Consider the following 17,500-nt stretch of genomic DNA (forward strand, 5'->3'; position numbering starts at 1 on the left):
CGTGCGTGTATGCATGCTTATGTCTGCGTGTGTGCGTATGTCTGAGTGGGTACATGTCTGTGTGGGTGCATGCATCTGCATGCTTGTGTGTGCGTGCGTCTGCATGCGTGTGTCTGAGTGCGTGCATGCATCTGCATGTTTGTGTGTGCGTGCATCTGCATGCGTGTCTGCGTGTGTGTGTGTGCTTGCATGTCTGTGCGTGCGTGCGTTTGTGCGTGTGTGTGTGCGTGTGTGTGTGCGTGTGTGTGTGCGTGTGTGTGTGCGTGTGTGTGTGCGTGTGTGTGTGTGTGTGTGTGTGTGTGTGTGTGTGTGTGTGTGTGTGTGTGTCTGCGTGTGTCAGTTTTTTTAACCATAAATACAGTTTTGCAGCAACGAAAATAAAATGAACCAATAAAAAGTGATTATACTGCAACTGTCGTATTTGTTCATAAAATATGGGATCCATTTTCATTTTTAAATCTATTCTAATTTTATATTAGTATTTTTACCATTTTACCATTTCATTTTGATCCTGTGCTATTGTATTTGTAATTGATAAGATGTTAAATAAAAAAAATACAAAAGAGAAACCCAGTGCTTCATGGTTTGTCGTGTCACCTGTAACATGTTGTACACATAACTTTGTGTGTTTCCAGGTCCGGTTCCTGCTCGTCAGATGATGAGTCCCAGCACGCGCAGTAATGACACACTCAGCGGTGTTTCATCAATCGCACAAAGCAAACACTCGAGTTCTTCACACAGCATCGCCTCTGTAAGTAAACCACACAATCTTACAGCTTTTCTGTCAACCAAACTATGAAAAGTCTAAGTGGCCGATAACACTGAACGTGCTTTTCTGTTTTGTAATACACTACGGCCAATTTAGTTTATTCAATTCCCCTATAGTGCTTGCTTTTGGACTGTGGGGGAAACTTACACGAACACGGGCAGAACATGCAAACTCCACACAGAAATGCCAACTGACCCAGCCGGGGCTCGAACCAGCAACCTTCTTGCAGTGAGACCACAGTGCTAACTACTGAGCCACTGTCTCACCCCATTGTTACATATAGTTATAACTTGAATCAAGGATCACTAGTCTCTCCACTATCTTTAAAGAGCCCATATTATGGGTTTTTGAAAATTCCCCTCCATGTAGTGTGTAACACAGCTCTAAGTGAAGTGAAGTATCCAGCTAAGGCTTAAATCTGTAAGAATACAGTGTTTAAAACTGTTGATTCATCTATAAAAGAGTCGAATCATAGTGCTTCAAACGAGTCGCCTTGATACCGACTCATTAGGTGTTTCGCCATGACGTACGAACGAAACAAAGTTTTTCACGTGCACGCGCAAACCCGGGAGATTTCAAACCTGAGGCCCCGCCCTCTGACGCAGTAACCCAGACACACACACACACACCCACAAACACACGCACACCCACAAACACACGAACACAAACATGCCGGTCGATTGAAGTCACACTGCAGATGGATATATTGAGTCTCTACCCAAAGATGAAACCTCAGCATTATAACCAAGCAGTTGGAAACTTCTGGAAGCTACATGCTACAAAGAATACTTCATCTGAGTTTGTTAAAGGAAGGATCAGTAAAGAGTAACTGATGGACGTCAGGATGGGTTTCTTCCTACATTTCTCAAGTGTAAGTACGTGCGGTTAAAGTTGTTGCCTCGTTTACTCTAGCTTGCAAATGTATTTAGTTGTGATTTGTTACTTGTAACCGCGTGTACTGTATCAGGTTAACTGGATATATTATCTTATCGCGTGCAAAGTCACGTTAAAAACGCGACGCGTGCTGTTTGTTTATGGAGCTCCATGCTAGAGTTCTGCTCCCGCGATTTATTCGGAAATTTATTCCCGCGCCGCAGAAATCTGGCGCGGGGAGAGAGAGAGAGAGAGAGAGAGCGAGAGAGAGAGCGAACGAACGAACGAGCTTTGTGTACTTTGTGCTGTGTGTGTACAGACAGCTTGGCTGTCTGGACTGTATACTGGGTGATATTTGGTTGTGTTCTCCGCTCTAGCGGGACCGGGCGCGGCGGGCAGAAAACGGAGCGGGTTCTCAGGCTAAAACCTGGCGGGTGCGGGCTGAAGCGGGAGCGTTGTCATCCGGAGGTGTGTGTGTGTTTTTGTGTGTGTGTGGTATGGCGAGTACACGACTGTCTCCTTCGTTCGGTTATCCGTGGCACTATCCACTCGCCATAGTGTGGCAGCTAAAGTCCACGCCTACACTATCGAGCGTGTATGAACTGTGATTACTTTTTAAATTGCTGATTAGCTATTGGCCATTTCCCTCTCTGACTGAAGGCAGTCGACCAATCGCGACAGACTGTCATCGGTCCAATCAGCGCAGATTAGCTCCGCGCTAAGGAGGGGTTTGGGAACAAATGAATCACTGGACGATTCATACAGGAGTCGCTGGGATAATTAGATAAAAATAAATGCAGATTATAAGACCATGAAAGTGTTTTTTGACCTTGCATGCATATTAGACTGTTGTTGGAGACCCTTACAACCAAGATATGACCTTATTTCATGTATAATATGGGCTCTTTAAAAGTCACTTTACAACACAAACACTGCTGTCACCTTAGAGGAAATTCTGCCTTTGCTTTCATTTGATTGGAGAATGAAAAAGATGCGACTGATGTAGAGCGTTCGGTGTGATCAAGGCCTAGCTAGCAGTTTTTGACTGTTCTGTTTGGCTCCTCCCTCAGATGCGAGTCCCCTCCTCTCCTAACCAATCAGTGAATGCTGGGGCAGCATGGGAGGCGGAGCCTGTGGCTGAAGAGCCAGCAGTCGGAGAGGATGCCAATGCTGAAAACCTCTATCTCATGGGTAAAGTAGTGCATACTGTATCACTGAAGGAAATGCATACTTTCATTTAATAAGGATGACTTGTATAAATGAAAGTGCCAAAAAATAATGTGACAAATTATATAGATTTGAAGTAAATGCTGTTCATTTGTGTTTATCAATGCATCCTGAGAAAGGATGCTGAAAAATGTATCTTTTAAAACCTTTGTACTTTGTAAATTACACTTGGTTGATTTTCTTAAATCTTTTATTAAATGTATATTCAATACAAAGCAAATTAAACATTTGTCATGCATTATAGTACCGTTTTGTTTTGTTCTGTTGTTTTAAGGAAAGTTGATGAAATGTGCCAGTAAAGACCTTAATAATTTACACCTTTTCACCTTTATACAGGCTGGGCCATTTATATGGATACGCCTCAATAAAATGGGAATGGTTGGTGATATTAACGTCCTGTTTGTGGCACATTAGTATATGTGTGGGGGCAAACTTTTTAAGATGGGTGGTGACCATGGTGGCCATTTTGAAGTCGGCCATCTTGGATCCAACTTTTGTTTTTTTTTTATAGGAGGAGGGTCATGTGACACATCAAACTCATTGGGAATTTCACAAGAAAAACAATGGTGTGCTTGGTTTTAACGTAACTTTATTCTTTCATGAGTTATTTACAAGTTTCTGACCACTTATAAAATGTGTTCAATGTGCTGCCCATTGTGTTGGATTGTCAATGCAACCTTCTTCTCCCACTCTTCACACACTGATAGCAACACCGCAGGAGAAATGCCAGCACAGGCGTCCAGTATCTGTAGTTTGAGGTGCTGCACATCTTGTATCTTCACACCATAGACAATTGCCTTTAGATGACCCTAAAGATAAAAGTCTAAGGGGCTCAGATCAGGAGACCTTGGGGGCCATGTTAATATCACCAACCATTCCCTATATATGTATATAATAATAATAATACTTTTTATTTATTTATTTATTTATTTTGATCAAGTAAAAGCAGCCATGAGGAGTATGAGAGTCTCCAGTAAGGGTGTATGCTGATGCTGGTGTTCTTCTACATTGTCCTTCTTCTTCCTCTTCCTTGTGGTCTTCATCTCCTCCTCTTTTTTCTTCTTCATCTTCATCTCCAGGTATGGAGCTGTTTGAAGAAGCCTTGAGGAAGTGGGAGCTGGCTCTGAACATCAGGCACAGGTCTCACTCTCATGCTTCGGCCTCCAACAGTCAGGGTTCAGAGCTTGTGGAGCGACATTCGGTGAGTCTTCAGAAACATCACCATAGATGCTAAAGCTAAATAAAAACTCACCAGCTGTGCTTCCATCCTATGATCTGAAGTATGTTTAAAACTGCAAAACTGTAATACTGCATAAACTATTTGCTAATAAAGCAGCGCTTCCATACAGGGAGCCAAAGAGAACAAAATCGGCACAACTGGTGGCAAATATCAGATAGAAAATAGAGCCACTGCGGGCCTTTTTTTGTATATATAATAAATGAGTTGCACCTTAATGAACACAAGAGGGTGGCTTTTGGAGGTTTGAGACGCTCTGAGCGAGATCACTTCTCTTCCTGTAAACTGAACTGCCGCATCATTGAGGATATAAGCGTGCTTCGGTTCAGAAGGCAAAACGCAGCATTAGTGGAGGTCATCTGGGAAGAGGGGAAGGGGGGCGACCATTCTTCGCGCATGGTCCAAGGCAACGGTGCCTAATGAGAGAACGCCCTTTTTATGTTGCTTGGCAACCACTAAATCAGCTGCGTATTGTGCACTGTTGATATTTTTATAACTTGAAACCAGGACCACTAGTCTCTCCACTATCCTGAAAATTCTCTTGACAACACAAACACAGCTGTCACCTCAGAGGAAATCCTGCTTTGCTTTCATTTGATTGGAGAATGAAAAAGATGCGACTGATGTAAAATGTTCGGTGTGATCAAGGCCTAGCTAGCAGTTTTTGACTGTTCTGATTGGCTCCTCCCTCAGATACGAGTCCCCTCCTCTCCTAACCAATCAGTGAACGCTGGGGCAGCATGGGATCATAATACTGAACCATTGTGATGACAGACTTTGGCTGAGGGATTTTAGACCAAAACAACATTTCAGGGGCCTCATGTACGAAGACTTGCGTGGAAATTCATACTAAAACATTGCTTACGCACAAAGCTGTAAATGTGCGTACGCAGAAAAAAATTCAGATGTATGAAACACTGCGTACGCCGAATCCCACGCATATTCTTTGTACATCCGAATGAACGTGAAACTGAGCGCAACATGCACAAGCGCAAAACTATCACGAGGAAGACAAGTAGGAATCATTAATAAGTCTGTGCATCATATTTTATTTGCACATTTATTGAATGGAAATGTTTCTGATTCACGCATGCAAATTCATCTTCAGATAGTGTCTTTATAGCAATGTGCGTCCAGCAGATTGCTCCGATTACATTGGGAAAACCGGCGATCGCTGCAAATTGCGCTTTAATGTTTGGCTGGTCAACTGTATGGTATGGAAACCTTATATACCTGCTAGATGAACCCGTCTCATACAGCTGCCATTGCAAGGCTCAGACACTTTGTAGTGTGCTATTTAACACAACTGCCTCTAGGAGTCGCCAATGGAAATAAAACAGACACGCACAAAAAATGTGCGTATGCCAGCCATGAAGCTGGCGTGGAGCTGCGCACATTCCCACGTTCATTTCATCGTTAGTAAATCCAAACGTGAGCGATTATAAGCGTGAAACCTGGCGTACGCAAAGTTTTTGTGCGTACGCAGCGTTGATACATGAGGCCCCAGATGTTTTACAGTGTTCTCAAACACTGCTTTGTCCATAAATGACATCCCATCATGCCTATTTTTGTTATCAGGTCTAAATCACGACTTTTTTTTTTATTTGCATGCTGGAATTTATTCAGTAAATCAGTTTCCATTGTAGTTTCTGCAGATTTTTCTTTCTGTTTTATTTTCTTTATTATTATTATTATCATCATCATTTATTTGTTTATTTTTCTTTGGCTTAGTCTCTTATTTATCAATGGTCGCCACAGTGAAATGGACCATCAACTATTCTGCCATATGTTTTTACGATATGGATGCCCTTCCAACCGCCCAGTACTCATACTTAACTCACTCTCGTACATTACAGCCATTTAAGTTAGTCCAGTTCACCTATAGCGCATGTGTTTGGCGAATCCGGAGCACCCGGAAGAAACCCACCCCAACACGGGGAGAACATGCAAACTCCAGTCAGAAATGCCAACTGACCAACCTGGGACTCAATCCAGCGAACTTCATGCTGTGTGGTCACATTTTTGTGAAACATTTCAAAATGCGCATATAAATAGGTGGATGTAAACTAATGATGCTTATTGATTTCCAGCCCGAAGTTCGTAATCATCAGTTTGCAGAGAAGCTGGAGACTCTGCTGCACAGAGCTTATCATCTGCAGGAGGACTTCGGCAGCACAATCCCACCTGACAGTCTGCTTGCAGATCTGGGTAAAATATACACAAATCCATGCTAACCAAACACATTTCAGGTTCTTAAAGGAACACTCCATTTTTTTTTTTTTTTTTGGAAATTGGCTTTTTTTCTGCCTCTCCTAGAGGTAAATAGTTGAGTATCACCACCACATAATACTTAATACACACATGCATGGAAACAAAACTATACAAAACAAGTTTGTTGCTAGCGTATATAAATAAATATATCAAATGTATCATATGCATGTATAATTTATTCTAAATATAATTTTTTTTTTCCACAAATATATGCATGTATTTATGTATAAATATTAAATAAACAACATACACACACTTAAACTGTCAACACAAACTTTTATTTTGTATGCGATCAATCATGATATAGTTTTACTCAGCACTAGTTATTATGCATGTTTTTTGGGGGGGGTTTGCATTTAAAAAATATTCATTGCTTGTTCATGTTAGCAAATACATAAACTAACATAAACTATGAATGTAACAGTTGTTTTGTCTAATTTTAAATCATCCTAAGTTATCCTGAAAATACCTTTTTATTTTATAATTTATATTTATATATATATATATATATATATATATATATATATATATATATATATATATATATATAAATATATATATAAATATATACATATATATATATATATATATAAATACATGTATACATATATATATATATATATATTTGTGTATGTGTGTATATATATATATATATATATATATATATATATATATATATATATATATATATGTCTTTAGACATTTTGTTTATTATTTATTTTTATTTAAATTTTAATATTTTTAATATATATTTTAAATTTTTTTATTTAATTTTTATATATTTATTTTTATTAGTTTTTCATTAAATTTTTATTTATTTTTACTTATTTATATTTATTTATTTTTATTTATTCATTTTAAATGTATTTTTATGTATTTATTTTTATTTATTATTTGTATTTATTTATTAATTTTTTAATTAATTACTTTTTATTTTTTAAATGTATTTATTCGTTTTTATTTCTTTATTTAGTTTTTATTTATTTATGTATTTATTTAATATTTTTATTTATTTATTTATTTAGTTAGTTTTTAGTTAATTATTTTTAATAATTTATTTATTGTTATTATTTTATTTTTGTTTACTTATTTTAATTTTTTTTTATTTATTTAATTTAATTTTATTTAGTTTATGTTTTTTATATGACCTTGCGTAATTTGTCCACACAGAAAGTGAAGGCACGCTGATTTTGCCCACTCTGGGAAGTTCACACCCCATCCAGGATGACGATGCCACGACGGTCACATCGGACGACTCGTTTTTCTCTGCTGCTGAGGTCAGAAAACAGTGTCATTAAACCTGCATTTATTCTTACTTACATTTCTTTGCCATGATGACAGCACATAATATTTGACTAGATATTTTTTAAGACACTAGTATTCAGCTTAATGTGACATTTAAAGGCTTAACTAGGTTAATTAGGCAATTCATTGTATAACAGTGGTTGGTTCTGTTGACAATCCAAAGCAAATATTGCTTAAAAAGAGCTAATAATATGGACCTTAAAATGGTTTATAAAAATTAAAAACTGTTCTTGTCGAAATAAAACAAATAAGACTTCCTCCAGAAGAAAAAATAATATAGGAATTACTGTGAAAATTTTCTGAATTAAAACATCATCTGAGAAATATAAAAATAATATAATAATAATGAGCTTTCCCAGTGATGGTTGCAGCTGGAAGGTCATCCGCTGCGTAAAACATATGCTAGATAAGTTGGCGATTTATTCCGCTGTGGCGACCCCAGATTAATAAAGGGACTAAACCAAAAAGAAAATCTAATCTAAGCTACTAATTGTGACTTCAACTGTATGTGATGTCACTTCCCTTTCTGGTTTTGCAGTTGTTTGAGACGTTTTCTCTTGAGGACTCGTTTCATCTGCTGAAGCCGGCCGCTCTCTATGAAGAAGCTCTGAGTTTGGTGAAAGATGGAGACGTGGCCTGCAGATCACTGAGGTAGAGCATATTAACATGATTAACTCTGCACACTGGATGTTATTGGGATAGTTTAGATGTTCTGCTTTCTCCTGGGATTTGAGGCTTTCCGCTGTAGCTCAGGGAGCAGAGACTGATGGGAACACACACACACAGTGTTATTTCGGTGTGTCTGTTACAGAACTGAACTGCTGGAGTGTTACAGCGATCAGGACTTCCTCGCTAAACTGCACTGCGTACGACAGGCATTCCAGGTCAGCACTCTCTCACACACCATTACACACACGCACATGCACATGCCCACATGACTACACACGCATGTTGACATGATTAAAAATGGACACAAATGCACACACCATTACACAAACACACAGACACACACACACACGGTTACACGCACACACATTCCCACATGATTACAAATGCACTCATATGCATACATAGACACACACACACATACAAATGATTGCGTGCGCACACATGACCACATGATTACAAATGTACTCATGCGCACACCATTTTACACACACACACACACACACAATTGCAAATGCACTCATATGCACAAACCCTTACACACACGCACATGCCCCCTTATGGTTATAGATGCACACACACATCCACACGGTTACAAATGCACTCATGCGCACACCATTTTACACACACGCGCACACACACACACACACACACACACACACACACACACACACACACACACACACACACACACGATTGGAAATGCACTCATATGCACAAACCCTTACACACACGCACATGCCCCCTTATGGTTAGAGATGCAAACACATCCACATGGTTACAAATGCGCACACACATGCCCACACGGTTACAAATGCACTCATATGCACAAACCATTACACACACACACACACACACACACACACACAAATGCCCTCACCGTTACAAGTGCACATACACATGCCCACACGATTACAAATGCATACACCATTACACACACACACTGCCATGATAACACTCACCTACATGATTACACACACATATATGCACACAATTACACAAACACATATACACAATTACACATACTCGCACTCTCACATGTACTCATACTCGCACGCTGTTATGCACACAAGCACACGATTACGCTCATAGGACTGTTGCTGGTGTGTGTGTGTGTGTGTGTGTAGGTGCTGCTGCTGGATGAAACGCACAGAATGTTCTTCATGGAAACAGGGAAGCAGATGATTTCTGGACTCCTGGTCAAAGCCAACAAGGTGATTTCATACAGGTTAAAGTCAGCCATGAAATCTAGATACATTCATTCATTTTCTTTTTGGCTTAGTCTCTTTATTAATCTGCGGTCGCCACAGCGGAATGAACCGCCAACTTATCCAGCATATGTTTTACGCAGAGGATACCCTTCCAGCTGCAGCCCATTTATAGCAAACATCCATACACACTTATTCACACTCATACGCTACGGCTAATTTAGTCTAACTATTTCACCTTTAGCACATGTCTTTGGACTGTGGCGGAAACCCACGCGAGTGCAGGGAGAACATGCAAACTCCACAGAGAAACGCCAACTGAACCAGCGACCTTCTTGCTGTGAGGCGACAGCACTACCTAATCCAAATTTATTATTATTATTATTATTATTATTATTATTATTATTATTGTTGTTGTTTTGTTATTTTATTATTCTTAATATTATTATTATTATTGTTTTATTATTATTTATTTTGTTATTGTTTATTTATTTATTTATTATTATTATTTTATTATTGTTTTATTATTATTTATTTTGTTATTATTATTTTATTATTATTTGTTATTGTTGTTTCATTATTATTATTTATTATTATCATTATTATTTTTTTAGTTATTATTGTTTTTTATTATTTATTGTTATTATTATCATTATTATTATTAATATGATTTTATTATTATTTTATTATTATTATTATTATTATTATTATTACTGAATATTACAATATTTAGCAAACTTCTTCAACAACATCATTTCTCTTATTGGTGGTTACTGGTATGAGGGTGGAATCAACCTGTCACACATGACATCCACCAAAAGCAAACCACACTCAATCAATTCCTAGTGAACAAAATCAAGCCCCGCCCCTATATTGTTCTCTTTCCAAAACATTTATATAACTTTAAACCCCTTAACTCTTACATGACATTCTAGAATTAAATATTGATAAGAGTCCTAAAATAATATTGAGTCGTTTATAATTCATGTAGAACTCTGCTACTATTGTATGCTTTTAATTATTTAAATATTTAAATCTCTCTCTCTCTTTCAATTCAATTCAACTCAGTTCAGTTCAATTCAATTATTGTTTTTTTAGCATGAGAAATGCTACAAATGTATTGCCAAAGCGTTTATAAAGTTTACTTTAAAAAGAACAAACATATGTAATGTATTTAAAAAAACATGGTAAACACAGTAAATAGTAGTAGTAAAAAATACATTATAAAAAATATGTAAACAAACAAAAACGAAATAAATAAAATAATAAGTCAGAATAAATTGTAAAATTTAATAATTTACATTTTAGGATAAAACAATAATTATAATAATAATGATCATCGTTCTCTATTTATTTTATGTTTAACTTATCTAAATCTCCTTTTTTTACTTTTAATAGTTTAATACATTTTATTTATTAAAAATCCTAAGTCTAATTAATTAAAATCATGAAATGTAACATTTTGTAATGATTGATTGATGCTTTTATTTGTCTCACAGTGGGGAAATTTCTGTGTTGCAGCAGCCAGAGTATAAAAATAAAGGAATTATAAAACTTTAAGGGACTCTATTTTCAGATTTTGATTAACTTCTCTTATTTTAAGTAATTAAATTAAATTAATACATTTGTCTAATTATTTTAATAATGATTAGAAGCAAACATTTTGTTATTATTATTAATATTATTATTATTATTATTATTATTATTATTTTTACAACTGCTACTGTAAAATGCCACAGAAATGAGGCGACATGTTCTGAACGTGTCCATCCCTTGGACCATGTTAGTCTGCTGTGTTTGATACTTTGTCTTAAATATTTGAAAAGGAGATACAGTTATAGCAATATTTGGTGTGACATCTGAAAACCTTGCACTACCAGCAGGTCAATTAAATGCACTAGCCATTTATTCTTTGTTGGCCCGAAGGCTTATACTTCTGCAGTGGAAGTCAACTTGACCACCAACATATACTGAATGGGCAGAAAGTGACGACATGTTATGAAAACACCATAAGCATCATGCATGCTTCAATATATAATGTAAATATGTGAAATCCAGGTTTTGTCTTCTTTGTATTTAGAGTCCGAAGGCGTTTCTGGAGAGTTATGAAGACATGCTGCAGTACACACAGAGAGAAGAAACATGGCCCGTCAGCAAGATGGAGCTGGAAGGACGTGGGGTTTGTCCTGTTATAATACTTCATATTTAATGACATTTTAATGGCTTCATCTGCCAATGAACATGTGCAAATATCCATATTGATATAATTAATATTAATACAATTATGATGCACTTTTCTTGAACTCAAAGGGCTACAAGATATACAACATTGCATGACATCCCAGTAACAAGCCAAAATGTCATGCTTTCTTAGCAGCTGCTTTCTCACAACTGCCATTTTTATGTCTTTATTTATAATTATTATATAAATAATAAAGGTCACAAAATAATAATAATCATCATCATATTTATTCTACTTGTATGATGATTAATAATAATGATAATAAAATGAAAATCATAATCTCGGTCACACTTGATTTTACTGTACAATTCTCTCTATTATTGATTCCATTAATTATGACTTTTGCTTCAAACTTCAAATTTTCTGCTTATTAGTAATTATTAGGGTGGTAGTTGGATTTAGGTATTAGGTAGGATTAGGGATGTAGAATAAGATCATGCAGAATATGTAGTTTTATAAGCGCTAATAAACAGCCAATATCTTAATGATAGGCATGTAATACGTCAATATTAGGAAGTAAAAATTGGTACCTAAACTAATGTGTCACATTATTATTATTATTATTATTATTATTATTAATATTGTAATTATTATTATTATTATTATTATTATTATCATTATTAATATTATTATATTAACATGGAAAGGAAATTATTTATACTACAATAAAAATATTATTATTTATTATTATTATTATTATTTTAACTTGGTAAGGAAATTATTTATACTGCAATAAGTGTATTATTATTATTATTATTATTAATAATAATAATAAAAATAATATAATTAAATAATATAGCTTATAAAAAGTAAAATAATAATAATAACTATTATTATTATTATTATTATTAAAACATTGTAAAAAAATTTATTTATACTGCAATTAGTGTATTATTATTATTAATATTATTATATTAACATGGGAAAGCAATTATTTATACTGCAATAAAAGTATTATTATTATTATTATTATTGTTATTATTATTATTGTTATTATTATTATTATTCATGGTAAGGAAATAATACTGCAATTAGTGTATTATTATTAACTTAATTAAATAATATTGAATAAATAATAATAATATAAATAATATAATTAAATAATATAATTTATAAAAAGTAGAATAATAATAATAATTATTATTATTATTATTATTATTAGTGGTGTCAAAAGATTCACTATGATTATTCGCATCGAAATCAAAAGCTCGTATTTACATGATGTTTACTGCACATATTTGTTGTGTTCGTGTAAATGATTTTTATTAATGATAATGATTTTATTAATTCTAAAATAAATATTTGAATCTTATGCATAAATAAATATTTAAATATTTTGGATTTTTGTATATATCTTTTATATATAGGCACAATATTTATACAACGGAAGTACATACAGTATACATTATGTAAATACAAACTTTTATTTTGGTTGTGATTTAATCGTGGTAGTCATTTGATGGCACTAATTATTATTATTATTATTATTATTATTTATTATTATTATTATAATTATTATAATTATTATTATTATTAATTATGCCAATAATAATAAGGATAAGATAATAATTTTTCGTTTGACCTTTGATTTTGTTCCAGGTTGTCTGTATGAACTTCTTTGACATCGTGTTGGACTTTATCCTCATGGATGCGTTCGAGGATCTGGAAAGTCCTCCGTCTTCAGTGGTCGCAGTTCTGAGGAACAGATGGCTCTCGGACAGTTTTAAAGAGACTGTACGCAACAGCTCCTCTGCACACATACACAGTCATGTGTCACTCAATTGAATTTCATAGTTTTCCACATCAGGACATAATAAAAAAACTATATTGTTCCTGGCAGGTCTTAAATTTGTAAGAACAAATTCGAACATCACATGGCATCTCGCATTGTGTTATTATTTATTTACCATAAATAAAGGCAAGATAGAAAAGCCATGGATGACAATATGAGGACAGTCTATGATCCAGATCCTGTAGATCCGCTTTCAGTAGTAATGAATGACTTTAAGTAATATTTACATTCCTAAATTTCAATTTACCCCATAATTAACACTCCCTTAATCTATTCTCTGTGTTTTTTTTTCTGTGATGTGAATACAGTCGCAGTAGCTTTAAATTTTATCCTGGCTCTTCCATGTTGTAAAATGGTGTTGCTTAGTGGCTTTAATTTTGAAGCTTCAAAAAGCGCATTAATCTATCTCTAGTCATACTACCATGATAATAAGTGTTAAATACTTAAGCTCATCCATCACTCCATCATCAAAATACACCTTTGTTTGTTGTAAATGCACACCCTCTAGTGGACAAAATCACATACTGTGCCTTTAAGTGGCTCACAGAATTGAGCTTAATGTGTCTGTATTTCTGAAGTATCTTTCTCTGTCTTCATAAGGCATTGGCTACAGCCTGTTGGTCTGTGCTGAAAGCTAAAAGAAGATTACTAATGGTGAGTAATTGCTCAAGGTTATTTATTTGTGTAGCACTTTTCACAATTATTATAATTTTACAAAAAGTGCATGGTATTGCATTACAAACAAATTCAGAAAAGTTATTAGTTACGGTAACACTTTACAATAAGGTTCATTAGTTAATGCATTTACTAACATGAACTAATCATGAACAACACATGTACAGCATTTATTAATCATAATTGAACATTTACTAATGCATTATTAACATCCAAGTCCATGCTTGTTAACATTAGTTAATGCACCATGAGTTAACATGAACTAACAATGAACTACTGTATTTTCATTAACTAACGTTTACTAACATGAATAAATACTGTAGTAAATGTATTGTTCATTGTTTGTTCATGTTAGAAAATGCATTACTTAACATTAACTAATGAACCTTATTGTAAAGTGTGACCTTAGTTACCATAACTTAATTAGTTACTAATAACTTCAGCTAATTAACTAGTAACTAATAGCTTTCAAAAAATTTAAATTGCTGATTGTTTGTTTCTGAGGAATCCTTTCTGCAGATGTATGATGAGTTACAGTTTGTTAGTCAGCCAGATTGTCTTTTATTGTGTGTCTTGCTGCTCAGGTTCCAGATGGTTTCATCGCACATTTCTATGTAATCTCTGAACATGTGAGTCCGGTTTTGGCCTTTGGGTTTTTGGGCCCGCATCAGCATCTCAGTGAGGTGTGCACCATATTCAAGGTAAGACCCGCTTAATGCTCTCCACACTTCTCCAATTGCAAGTGAGATAATCATTTACATTACATTTACATTTAGTCATTTAGCAGACGCTTTTATCCAAAGCGACTTACAAATGAGGACAAGGAAGCAATTTACACAACTATAAGAGCAACAATGAATAAGTGCTGTAGGCAAGTTTCAGGTCTGTAAAGTCTAAGAAGGAAAATATTAGTACTTTTGTTTTTTTTTTGGGTACAGTTAGTGGTATATCCAGAGAGGCAATTGCAAATTAGGAAGTAAAGTGGAGACTAAATAGTTGAGTTTTTAGTCATTTCTTAAAAATAGCGAGTGACTCTGCCGTTCTGATGCAGTTAGGGAGTTCATTCCACCAACTGGGCAGATTGAGCGTGAGCGAAAGTGATTTCTTCCCTCTTTGAGATGGAACCACGAGGCGACGTTCATTCACAGAACGCAAGTTTCTGGAGGGCACATTGATCTGCAGAAGTGAGAGCAGATAAGGAGCAAGGCCAGAAGTCACTTTGTAGGCAAACATCAGAGCTTTGAATTTGATGCGAGCAGCAACTGGCAGCCAGTGCAAACGGATGAGCAGCGGAGTGACATGTGCTCGTTTAGGTTCATTGAAGACCACTCGTGCTGCTGCGTTCTGGAGCAGTTGAAGAGGCTTGATAGAGTTAGCTGGAAGCCCAGCTAGTAGAGAGTTGCAGTAATCCAGTTTGGAGAGAACAAGAGCTTGAACAAGGAGTTGAGCTGCATGTTCAGATAAGAAGGGTCGGATCTTTCTGATGTTATAGAGTGCGAATCTGCACGATCGAGCAGTTCTAGAAATGTGGTCAGAGAAGTTTAGTTGGTCATCAATCGTTACTCCAAGGCTTTTCACCATTTTGGATGCAGTAATGGTTGCCCCATCCATCTGGATTGAAAAGTTATGGTGTAGAGTCGGGTTGGCAGAAACTACAAGCATTTCCGTTTTTGCGAGGTTCAGCTGAAGATGATGATCTTTCATCCAGTGTGAAATATCCAACAGGCAGGCTGAGATACGAGCTGGAACCGAGGGATCATCAATCATCCTTTACTTACAGTTGAAGTCATAAATATTAGCCCTCCTGTGAAATTCTTTTTAAAAATATTTCCCAAATGATGTTTAAAAGAGCAAGGAATTTTTCACAGTAATTCCTGTAATGTTTTTTCTTCTGGAGAAATTCTGATTTGTCTTATTTCGGCCAGAATAAAAGCAGTTTTCATTTTTTTAAAAACCATTTTAAGCTCAATATTTTTTTTTTTTGAATATTTTTTTATTATAATTTTTGCAGACAGCAAAACAAAGAACAGACAGACAAACCCATCATGAGACAATAATCTGTGCAAATTGTAAAATAAAGAAAGAAACAAGAGAAAATGGCGACATACAAAACATATATGACCTACAAAAAGACAGCAGTGGATGTAGAGAAAAAAAAACTTACAAATCTTCAGAAATTAAATGACACTCTTAGTCTTTATGGTGTTGCAGAAAAAGAAAGACTGGATCCCACATTTTACCAAATTTCGCAGAGTTCCCAGAGGTGGTATATCTTATTCTTTCCAAATGTAAAGTGGAGGTGAGTCCGAGAACCCAATCAGAAAAAAGAGGCCTAACATTTTTTTTTTCCCAAAAATAAAGGATAACTTTTTTAGCTATGATCATGCCATACTGAACAGGTAACCGTACATTTCGGTTGAGAGTCTCAAGAAAATCTGACCAGCCAAAAATTGCTATCATTGGTTTAGGGAGTGAAACACAATCGTAAACCTTAGCAAAGAACTGAAATATTTAAGCTCAATATTATTAGCTCCTTTAAGTAATATTTGTTTCCATTGTCTACAGAACAAACCACTGTTATATGACTTGCCTAATTACATTAACTTTCCTAATTAACCTAGTTAAGCCTTTAAATGTCACTAAGCTGAATACTATTGTGTTGAAAAATATCTAATAAAATCAGAATCTGTTTTATTGCCGGGTGTGCTTCACACACACAAGGAATTTTTTTTGGCTATCGAAGCTTACAGTGTACATAAAGTGACAAGTAACAACACAAAATAAATATGAAAAAGAAGATAAACATTAAACAGAGATGCAGTTAGTCCAGAAATCTGGATGTTGAGTTGTTTGTAAAGATTTGTTATAAATACATAGGTTATGCGGTGCTTTGTACAAATGGGAATGGAAAAAGTATTGCATTGTAAATTGATATAAGGGGCTGTGTACAAGTGCGTATGAGAACGTATTGCACATGTTTATTGCACAGTTGGGGAATATTTAACTGTTCATGAGGTAGATGGCCTGAGGAAAGAAACTTTTCCTGTGTCTGGCTGTTTTTGTACTTGGTGCTCTAAATCCCTCCCAAACGGTAACAGTTCGTACAGGTGGTGTGCTGGGTGCGAGGCGTCCAGAGTGATTTTGCGAGCCCTTTTACTCACGCTGGAAGAGTACAGTTCTAGAAGTGTAGGAAGGGTAGTGCCAGTGATACGTTCAGCAGACTATCTTTGCACTC

General features: G+C 35.4%; 1 protein-coding gene across 1 annotated transcript in view; it reads left to right on the forward strand.

Annotated features, from left to right (window-relative positions):
- Positions 1 to 17,500, forward strand: part of miga2 (mitoguardin 2) — a 30,802-nt gene that overhangs the window by 12,120 nt on the left and 1,182 nt on the right. The window contains 12 exon segments of the mRNA NM_001013557.2: positions 636 to 751; positions 2,713 to 2,833; positions 3,949 to 4,070; positions 6,197 to 6,314; positions 7,548 to 7,654; positions 8,221 to 8,333; positions 8,494 to 8,566; positions 9,476 to 9,562; positions 11,637 to 11,735; positions 13,398 to 13,532; positions 14,191 to 14,244; positions 14,850 to 14,966. Of these exon segments, the coding sequence (NP_001013575.1) occupies positions 636 to 751; positions 2,713 to 2,833; positions 3,949 to 4,070; positions 6,197 to 6,314; positions 7,548 to 7,654; positions 8,221 to 8,333; positions 8,494 to 8,566; positions 9,476 to 9,562; positions 11,637 to 11,735; positions 13,398 to 13,532; positions 14,191 to 14,244; positions 14,850 to 14,966 (1,262 nt within the window).

Source organism: Danio rerio, chromosome 21 (assembly GCF_049306965.1).
Source record: "Danio rerio strain Tuebingen ecotype United States chromosome 21, GRCz12tu, whole genome shotgun sequence".
NCBI classification, from domain to species: Eukaryota; Metazoa; Chordata; class Actinopteri; order Cypriniformes; family Danionidae; genus Danio; species Danio rerio.